We start from the raw sequence: 11,027 nt of genomic DNA, 5'->3' as shown, positions 1-11,027 counted from the left end.
GGGCTTACCCCAGGCTGTTCTCAGCAGGGGGGGGGGAACTGCTGACCCGGACAGGGGACATCGTCGGGCGGTGGAAAGAGCAAAAGAGCAAAAGAAAGGCTCACCCATATCCCTGGCAGAGGCCGCTGAGGTAGTCAAAAAGCTCCTCGGTGGCAAGGCGCCGGGGCTGGATGAGATCCGCCCTGAGATGCTGAAAGCGCTGGACATAGTTGGGCTGTCCTGGCTGACACGCCTCTTCAATGTCGCATGGGGGTCGGGATCAGTGCCCATGGACTGGCAGACCGGGGTGGTGGTTCCCATTTTCAAAAAGGGGGACCGGAGAGTGTGCTCGAATTACCGGGGTATCACACTACTCAGCCTCCCGGGGAAGGCTTATGCCAGGGTGCTGGAAAGGAGGCTCCGACCGTTTGTCGAACCTCAGATTCAAGAGGAGCAATGCGGATTCCGTCCCGGCCGTGGAACAGTGGACCAGCTCTTTACCCTCGCAAGACTACTGGAGGGGTTCTGGGAGTTTGCCCAACCAGTCTACATGTGCTTTGTGGACTTGGAGAAGGCTTTCGACCGGGTCCCTCGGGGGTTCTTGTGGGGGGTGCTGCGGGAGTATGGGGTGCCGGACCCATTACAACGGGCGATCCGGTCTCTGTACGACTGCAGTAGGAGCTGTGTCCGCATTCTCGGCAATAAGTCAGACACGTTCCCGGTGGGTGTTGGCCTCCGCCAGGGCTGCCCTTTGTCACCGGTCCTGTTCGTGACTTTCATGGACAGGATATCTAGGCGCAGCCTGGGGGTGGAGAACGTCAGGTTTGGGGGTCTTGGGATCGCCTCTCTGCTGTTTGCAGATGATGTGGTCCTGTTAGCCTCCTCGGATCATGACCTCCAGCATTCACTGGGGCGGTTTGCAGCCGAGTGTGAAGCGGCGGGGATGAAAGTTAGCACCTCCAAATCTGAGGCCATGGTTCTCTGCCAGAAACCGGTGGATTGCTCCCTCCAGGTGGGGACGGAGTGCCTACCTCAAGCGAAGGAGTTCAAGTATCTCGGGGTCTTGTTCACGAGTGAGGGTAAGATGGAGCGGGAGATCGACAGACGGATCGGTGCGGCTGCAGCAGTAAAGCAGGCGCTGCACCGGACCGTCTTGGTGAAGAGGGAGCTGAGCCGGAAGGCAAAGCTCTCAATTTACCACTCGGTCTACATTCCTACCCTCAGCTATGGTCACGAACTCTGGGTCGTGACCGAAAGGACAAGGTCGCGGCTACAAGCGGCCGAAATGAGCTTCCTCCGTAGGGTGGCCGGGCTCAGCCTTAGAGATAGGGTAAGGAGCTCGGTCATCAGGAGGGAGCTTGGAGTCGAGTCGCTACTCCTTCGCGTCGAAAGGAGTCAGCTGAGGTGGTTCGGGCATCTAATTAGGATGCCTCCTGGACACCTCCCATTGGAGGTTTTCCAGGCACGTCCAACTGGGAAGAGACACCGGGGAAGACCCAGAACACGCTGGAGGGATTACATCTCCCAACTGGCCTGGGAACGCCTCGGGATCCCCCAGAATGAGCTGGAACATGTTGCCGGTGAGAGGGAAGTCTGGGTCACCTGCTTGGCCTGTTGCCACCGCGACCCGACCCCGGATAAGCGGAGGAAAATGGATGGATGGATGGATATATACTGTACAACGCGCACACAAAATAAACGTGCCGCAGCATTACATAGCGCAGGGTGGCACTGTGCGCGCTGAGCTGAAGCTCTAGTCCACACACTTTTACATTTTCACAGAGAAGTTGTCACGCACTGAAATCTTCACCTGCCTCACACACACGCGTTCTCTTGAAGCTGTAGATGAGAGAGATTTGTGTTTGTTTGCAACCTTCCTCCTTGCATTGAACAAGTTATGACAGGCGTGGGTGTTTACCTCGGCACACGAAAGGTTCAAGCAGACACCAGAATGCTCCTCTTTTTCTCTCCCTCTGTATTCTCGGTACTAGCCCCCCTCCTTTCCCCGCGCTGCGGTGGTAATTGGGTATGACACGGGATCAACAGAGAGAGAGGGAGGGAGAGAGAGAGGACGCATTCAAATGCGCTGAACGTCGTCTTCCTTTTCTTCTCTAACCTGCTGCCTCGAAGCTCCCCGGCCCGCGCTCACCGCTGTTACCGTAGCAACATCTGCGCGACCGCATCCCCCCCACCCGCGTGCCATTTCTTTTTTATTAAGAATGGCCGCTAGTGCCCTAACGTGTGTGTGTGTGTGTGCGCAACAGCTCGACGGCGAGGCGCGTGGCAGCGGAGCGTGGCCAGCCTAACTCCGCGCTCCGAGCCAATTACACCACAGCCTCGCCGACAGAACTAACAAGCTACAACTCAGGGAAGAATTAGCCCGAGCAGAGAGAAGTGCAGCCACTTGAGTCACACTTGTTACATTAAGTCAATCAAGCACACTATTGCACACCTGCGTAGCTACACGTCAGTGTTGCTCAAAAAAGGATGGGGACATGACTGCTGTAGGAGTCAAACAACCGCCATGAAGAAGTCCATATAGCTTTTCTCCTGTGAAAATAACAAAAAAAAACGGTGAATTTGAATATGTTTTGAAGAATAATTTTATGTTTTCAATCTAACATCTTTGTTTCTCATGTAGTTCCAGGCCTGAGGACAGCAGTCTTCTTCTCTTTCCTCCTAACTATCGCCATTAGCTCCCTCAGGCTACAGCAGGACTCACAGCCGTTTCTAAGAATCTTTCATTTAAATGTAAATTTAATCATAAATTCACTACTTTTACAAGGGCTCTGGTTCAAAATTCACTGTCAAGCCATCTGTTGCATGGCTGTGTGCTGCCCTATACCAAACCTCACGGTCTCTTCCTGTTATTAAATCCTCTGATTTGATCTCCTCTTTGGATAGGGACAAACGACACCAGTAGAATAAAATAATATACTGTACATTTGTTTTAAATATTCATATGAATGATTCCTCCAACACGGCCTACTTAGCGATGATGGGAATATCCTCTCAACACCACAGTACGTGCATCCTGTGTTGTACTGCTGCTGACAGAGCAGCATCTGTTGTCCCTCACGGACGAGCTGTAAAACATGTTCACACACATTCCAACATTTCTCTTTGTACAATCACAATTTAAACTTGTGACACTTAAGTCTTCAGTGTTGCTTGGTGTGGCGGTAACAGCAAAGTGCGGCTGAATACGATACATGGAGGCAGCACTTCTACAGCGCAGCCAAACAAACTCAGCTGGTTACCCTGCTCCGTTTGTAGACCAGCTTCTCCAGTGTCATCGTTGTTTTAGTGTTTCTCCCCCTCACTTCTTCATATCAACTCACTGTTGTGTGTCGCACGGGGGAGTCGTCCGCATTACGAAGAAGAAGCCAGAGTGAACTCTCGTCTGCAATTTGTCAGTGCGGCCTCCGTCATCGAGAAGAAATAACACATTTCTCTTCACAATTCATCACTTTTAAAATGGAATGTTCTTAGCTTTAAAATTAAAGAAAGACATAATTAAACACACATAGAAGCTGGTTGAGTAGTTCAGAAGGGGGGGAAAAAAGCGAAGACACAAACAAGATTGACACAGGATACGAACGGTTTAATAAAATCATACATTACAGGTCTGATGGATTTATGCCATGGCCAGGATTACCTGAGCTTTTACTCCTGTGTTGTTGAAAATCAACAACCATGAAGCTCAAAAACAATAAAACTCAATCACTTCTTTTTTCTTTCCAGTCAGAGACCAAAACCAGGACGGTCCCTATGCACTCAATTCATCTCACACCTGAAATGATTTCCTTGTTTTTCATCCCAACAAAAGGAAGCAGAGGACGTTAACTGAATTCCTGAATATGGAGGACTGACGCCGAGTGGATCTTTACAGCCCACATCTTAGAAATACTTTCTCCCGAATGACTGAATTGAAAGCGCACCAGGAATCCAATAAGCATACCCATTTCTCTTTCAAAAGCTTCCTCGTAAGATGTAGCGGTGCAGAGCAACAGAGCATCCTTTACTGCATGATACCGCATGATAAATACCATAGTGAGAATGTTTTTAAAACAAAAGCATGCCGACAGCAAATCCACTCTCATAATTCAAAAACAGGAAAGCGACGAGTGCCGCTCTTAGTGCCAAAGTAAAAGCCGACGTCAGATAACTGTTCTGCCCTTTTCCTCCCTCTCTTCATCCGTGGTTGACCAGCAGGTTCTAAGAAAGGAGAAAAATAAAAGAGGAAAGAAAGAATAGAGAGTTAGTCCATCTGCACTCTTGCCACCCCCCTCCGACCTTTGAGATGCTCTTAGGAGCAAGGACAGGCATGTTTTGAGGATACTTTCCCAGCTTCAGCCGAACACAACTGAAAGGTCAGCGCTGCTAATAGTAGAGATTATCTCAGTGATGGAGAGGAGTGAGCATGTCGACTGACCGGCTCTACGTCGCTCCTTCAGAGGCCTTTTTCATGCTGCAGCAAATTGCAACTACAGGAGGTGGACAGGATGAGAAGTTTCCCTCTTGGTTACCCTCAACTTGTAACTGTCTTTGTTGGTGCAGTCTGGGTTTGTTTTTACAGTTTCATAAGACTGTTCCCCTTGACGTATTAAATCATTTGAAGTTTTTTGACCAACGCACTAGAAGTTTGGGCAAGGACATTCAAATGACTATTATTAATAACGTACAGAAATATGTTGTGTTAAGTCCACCTTCTTCTACTTCCCTCTGTCTGTCACGCTCTCTACACACATAGCGAGCAGCCCGGAGCTCGGTCCTCCTTTCTGTAATTGTCTCGGTTAAAAGTCAAAATGTAGTGAAAAGAAGACGGATCTGTATTGGTTAGAGTTGGGGCTTTTCCGAAAAAGAAAAAAAAATGGAATTGCTTTCTAAGAAAAACCTCTCTGAATGAAAATTGTAATTCAAAGTCCGTACGAGCGCTATTTAATGTTGTATGTCACAGTTGTTTAGACTGTTATCCCAAAGTAATCACACACAGAAGCAAAAGTGTCCCTCAATGTGTGTTCGGAGCCTCGAAGTAAAACAGTGATGTGCGTCCCCGTGCGCAGCCATTGACATTACATGACTACAATCTCATTGTGTCGTGGGCTGCACGGTGGTGTAGTGGCTAGCACTGTCACCTGACAGCAAGAGGGACCCGGGTTCGATCCCCGATCCCGGGTGGTCCTTCTGTGTGGAGTTTGCACGTTCTCCCCGTTGCAGCGTGGGTTCCCTCCGGGTTCTCCGGCTTCCTCCCACAGTCCAAAGACATGCAGCTTAGGTTATTTGGAGACTCGAAATTGCCCGTAGGTGTGAATGTGAGCATGAATCTTTGTCTGTCTCTATATGTGCCCTGCGATAAACTGGCGACCTGTCCAGGGTGTACCCTGCCTTCGCCCAATGTCAGCTGGGATCGGCTCCAGCGCCCCGCGACCCTGAACAGGATAAGCGGTTTGGATAATGAATGAATGAATGAATCTCATTGTCTATATCTGTACAATTTGTTTTATTAAGCATGAAAAAAAAGAGTAACCAACATGTTGTGTTTCTGTTTCAAAATAAAAGCTCTAGTGTTTTTCTGTTTTTCTTTCCTTCATTTGTTAACACAAGGCTTTTATTCTGAAATATTTGCAGGACAGTGCAGGAAAATACTGTGACATATAATTAATACAGTTTAATCGTGGATTGTTATGATTAACAAATGAGCACACACACTTCTCAACCTTTTTTTCTGTGTAAAATAAATATATATGCAATTCATAATGAAATGAATTGGCCATTATTAAAGGCAAACTCTCAGGAGGAAGAAAGGGCCGGCAGTAGGGAGCAGCAACACTGTGCGGAGATCAAACGCTGTCGAGCAACCGTTCAGCGAGATGGCAGTGTGGCCCGGGCGTTATCATGCATGAGATCCACCCAAAACGCATTTCAAATAAATTCAGGCAAATACTCGTTGGTGCTCTCTGAACAGCCTCGCATTCAGTTCATGTACGGGGGATGTACAACGACCTCCAAGAGAGCTACAGCCTACTTACTCGAAAACAGCTCTGTGCAATTGATCCAAGCAGTGGAACCTCCCATCTTTTAACCGAAGATCGATGAGGTCCTTGAAACCCTAGCACTCCATCACCCTGAGAGAACACAACAGGTCTGACACCGTGATTCCAAGCTACAGTGTACGACCTCATCTTAAATACTGTGAGGGGGGCTTCACCCATGAAATGGCCGTGATCAATTAACACCGTGAAAAGCTGGCAAGACGTTCCTGAGAGAGAGAGAGACGGCATATCAAGACAAGGCGATTAGCAGCCAATATGGAGTAGAGCTTTGACACCATGCAGACCTATTCCGATAACCTTAGAGTTCAACCTATCAAAATGATCGATAAAAGCTGGGTGATATACCTCGTTAGTGTGATGGTCTCAACAGAACATATCGAGTTATAGATTAAGAAGTGGACGCTCATGGGTGTTTAAAAGTCGGTGTTTGGCCTTCAATGAGAAGGTCAATAAACTCTTTGAAGCCTTATTAGTTATTACTTATGTTTTCCAAGACAGCCAATATCTAAAACGATGGCTCCCAGCTGTGATTATATAAGCTTATTACCAAGGAAAGACTCATCCCCGACTACTTGGTCCGTTTTTCGGATGCAGATGTGATGCATTCAGCTCCAGAGACAAATGCGCCGCCTCTCTCATTACTGCGTATTCCTTTAAGGAGAGATCATGCAAATAACCGCTGGAAACATGTCAACAGAGCGTGATTGTAATTCCGCTGGATTTATTGAGGTCAAGCCATGTGTGACGATCAAGTTTGTGAAGAAAATTCTCCGTCGCTGAAAGGCAGGCTTAACAATAGCACAGACGGGTTTGTGCCAGAAAGGGATTAACCTTTCGTCTGCCAGAAACCAAAACAACATCAGTCATAGAGTGAGCACACCCCAAATCTATCTCGAGATATGTGTTGTTCAAGTTAGCAAGACTAAGAGTCTACAGCCATGTTAGCGACTACTGCTAATTAGCACGAAACAGAAACAGCTGATGGGGATGTCACTGGTTTTGCAGCCATTTTCCTTGAACCACAAATGTCGACCATGTGGTGTCGTTAGAGGAAACGTATGGGGATCACCTCAGGCATTAGGATACACCGTCTTATAGCCAGGACATTCTGTAGACAATGTAGTGCCAATCTAGTGGAAGATGCTTGTGTAAACTTTGACTTGCTAGTGGCACTACATGAGAAGCCACCAGTAAAGTAATTAACATCCTCTGGGCATCACGGATCTCTGTACGGGAATTCCTGGCCATCCATCCAACAGACATTTCACCAAAAAGCAAATATTTATAACCTCACGTTGTCGGGGGATCACCAACAACTCATCCTTGTCGGTACAAATTTGTCATGGCAATCCATCCAATAGTTGTAGAGATGTTTCAGTTTCACCATTAAACCACTAGCATAGTTAAAGATACATGAAGAAGTAAACATATTAAAACAGAACAGACGGATTCTCAGAAAGAGGAACAATAATCATCATGACAATGTCTGATTATGTTGTATCAAAAAACAAACAGGGGGAATCTTCTGGTTCATAAACTTTCATTTGAACTTGACATTCAACAAACTGTGAAGTCACTACAGGCTGCAACTACACTCTTCATAAGAGATGAACAGTGACCACATTTATGATGCCAATCGCTGTCTCTTCACAAGTCGGAGGGGCTCGGGTACATTTTGTACCTTTTGTGTGTCCTGCTCTGTCACCAGAGCTCTTTTTCATTTCCCACAGTTTGTTTGACTCCAATTGTATTAGATCTTAAGACTGTAATGTTATAGTTTAGTCACCAACAGTCTTTATCGAATGGAACAGAAGTGTGGCTGAAGTTATTTCTTTTCTGATCTGCGATGTCAGACAGTCACACTACTGTTCCTAATTGCTGCGATAGCAGCCGGGCCAGGGGGGTACCCATGTCAGACGGTCCAACGCTTTGGGACGGCCTGGAATATCTCTACAAATATTGGATGAATTGCCATGAAAGTTTGTGCAGACATTAATGGTCCCCGGATGACAAATTGTCACGACTTTGATGATCCCCTGACTTTTCCTCTAGCGCCATTATGAGCTTGACATTTTCCGTTTTGAATTAATTGTCTCAACAACTCTATTGCAAGGTTGGCCATGACATTTGGTGCAGATTCATGTCCCCCCCCAGAACAGAAAGTTGTAATAACTTTGGTGATTCTCTGACTTTTTATCTGGCACCATCATCAGGTCACATGTTTTACATTGTCCATTACTTTAAATAATGATCAAACACCTGACAAACTATTGACCTTCCCATCAGCCTCAGTTGTACTTTTTGTTTGCTGATAATTTGCAAATGTTAGCGACAGACTGAACTCAGATGGTGAAGAGGGTAAACATCAGCATGTCAGCATGTTGTGATTAAGAGCATGTTAGCATGCTGACATTAGAATGTAGTTCAAAGCACCACTGTGCCTCCGTACAGCCCCAAAGAGCCACGAGCATGGATGTAGACTGTTAGTGCTACATGTCCCGAAACCGTCTTCGGCCAAATGAAAACAAATCTGAAACAACTCTCCTTGGTCCCCCAAAGTCGATTCCCTATTTTAGAAAAACCACTCGGCTCCGATGTCTACGAAGGTTAAACCTGCAGCCAGAAGCCTGGGTGTTATATTTGACAGTGACCTTTCATGTGAAAAGCAGGTTGTGCGGATCGTTCAATCGTGTTTTTATCAGCTGAGAGCCATCTCAAAAATCAGGTCTCTTCTCAGTCAACCTGATCTCGAGAAGGTCATTCATGCTTGTATTTCATCTCGGTTCGATTATTGTAATTCTTCGTACGCAGGGTAAATAAAAAGAAACACGCCGTAAGCTGGTACAAAACCAAACAGCTGAGCTTTTAACAAATACCAGAAGATAAGATAATAGTCCTGTTGTAGCCTCCCATTACCGGCCAAGTTTCTACTGATTACTTTTAAAGTACATAGTATGTTAGTATGTTTTCTTCTATTAAAAGATGTGCGTGTAAGATCTGTCCAGAATTTTAGTTTAAAACATTCAAAAATGTAATTAACATTATCAACTAGGGGTGGGAATCACCAGAGGTCCCGCGATACGATATTATCACGATAATTAGGTCACGATACGATATTATCACGATACTGCGATATTATCACGATACTGCGATATTCTGAGTATTGCGATAACATAGGCCTATATTGCGATTTATTACTTTTTTCAACTTCAAATTATGTCCCCAAAGGAAAACTGTGTCAACATGTTTTATCTTATGAGATAAAGTTTTCAGTCTGTTCATCTCACTTCAATTATTTTTATTGCAGCAAAATAGGATTGTCAAGCAGACAGACTGACCAACAATGTCATAAATGTTGCATGAACCTGACAAACTGAACTGTTTGTATTACTACATAGTCCAACTTAACTAAATGCAAACGTGTGGACTCAGTATATGAACTATAACTTATATAAGTAGGATATAAGAGTTATATAACTCAGTATAACTTGCGATGCGTGGACGTCAAGGGCAGAGAGCCAGTTATGCGCTGCACTCTCCCCATGAGCCTGGCTACTGTTGGCAGATTTAACCCCGTTGTGAGGCCAGATGTCTCCATCTTTGTTTTGACCAACTTCCTACCAATCACGCTGACCCGGGACCTTTCCTGACCTCACCAGAAAACAACTCAGCACCATCTAGTGGACTGAAAAAGCAATTGATTTGATTTTTCTAGTAAATCTTTTTTTTTCTTCTTTAAAAAAAAAAATAGTTTATATAATAAAATATCGATACTTGGCGTCCGTGTATCGATACAATATCGCCACGCAAAATATCGCGATACTATGCTGTATCGATTTTTCCCCCCACCCCTATTATCAACAGAATGTCAAGATGTTAAATTGTGTCAATGACGTCAGTGTATTGTGTTGAGATATCTACTGAGATGTGCAGGCTAACCACATAGCCCCGGCCCGTCCTGTCTTGCAATGACCGCTTGTTCCTCGAGAGGGGATAGAGAGTGACTGTAGCGTTCAGTCTGTCCTCAGTCCATCATGAGAGGACGGAGAAGCAGAGCTGCCACGAGGGCTTGTCAATAGTACACCGATTGGTCCGTTTGCGTTTTGATTTTATTTGTTTATTGCATTACATTTTTTAAACTGATGACTGTACATTTAGATGGATGTTTCCTATTTCTTTGGAGCATGTGGTCTTACACATTAAACCTGTAATGCGAGCAGATCATTATATTTTCAACATGTCTTTGCTTTTTAATGTCATTGCCTTCTATGTTTTTTTTTTAATTACTTGTGTGTATTTTCTCTCCATTTTAACATTCGTCTGATTTTTTTTAAACCATGTTAAAGCACTTGTAACTCTTGACATCCCACCATTTGATCTACTGCGTTTGGAAAACTGAAGGTGAATTACGGTGAATTAAGGCACCTTTTTATAAAAAATAAATAAATAAATAAATGGATTTATAAAGTGAAAACCTTTAATGCATGCCTTTAACACTGGCAGATATTTCAATTTGTATGCTTTCTTCGATTAAGATTATTAATCCATGGTTTGTTACTGTACGATAAAGCTAACACTAAAGTCTCTGCTCTGGTGTGCCAGTCACAAATCGATGAGGCTCAGCCCTGCTTGGCTTTAGAGGCTGGACAGCAGCAGGGAGGAGGGCTGTTTGAGAATTACAACTGGTCCCACTGAAGTCCTTTAGAGACCCATGTGGAACGATGCACTGAGCTAGAAGAGGTGCATTGACCGGTAGCCAGCCGGCAGAGGGGCAGACTGCACGTATGTGCGTGTGTGTGTGTGTGTAGAGAGGGCACGGTATCTGTTCTAAGCACGGCGGAGTTCCCTCCAGCTGCGAAATTCAAACCATTCAAAGCACAGAGAGACTCACAGAGCAGGGTGATCAATACGGCTCCCCTCCTCAGTCCTCTCATCTCATCCCTCTGATTTCCTCTTTACCTTCCCTTCTCTTCCCATTCTTCTGCCCCAACA

General features: G+C 45.5%; 1 protein-coding gene across 1 annotated transcript in view; it reads right to left on the bottom strand.

Annotated features, from left to right (window-relative positions):
- Positions 1-3,562: 3,562 nt before the first annotated feature.
- LOC142954349 (MICOS complex subunit mic25a-like) overlaps positions 3,563-11,027 on the bottom strand; it is a 78,808-nt gene continuing 71,343 nt past the window's right edge. Inside the window, exon 8 of the mRNA XM_076095295.1 lies at positions 3,563-4,197. Coding sequence (XP_075951410.1) covers positions 4,174-4,197 — 24 coding nt within the window. The 3' untranslated portion in view covers positions 3,563-4,173. The remainder of the gene's footprint in view (positions 4,198-11,027) is intronic.

This window comes from Anarhichas minor, unplaced genomic scaffold (genome assembly GCF_050575085.1).
Source record: "Anarhichas minor isolate MPS153535 unplaced genomic scaffold, ASM5057508v1 ptg000020l, whole genome shotgun sequence".
NCBI classification, from domain to species: Eukaryota; Metazoa; Chordata; class Actinopteri; order Perciformes; family Anarhichadidae; genus Anarhichas; species Anarhichas minor.
The sequence above is the reverse complement of the archived record's forward strand: the minus strand, read 5'-3'. Positions and strand labels throughout refer to the sequence as shown.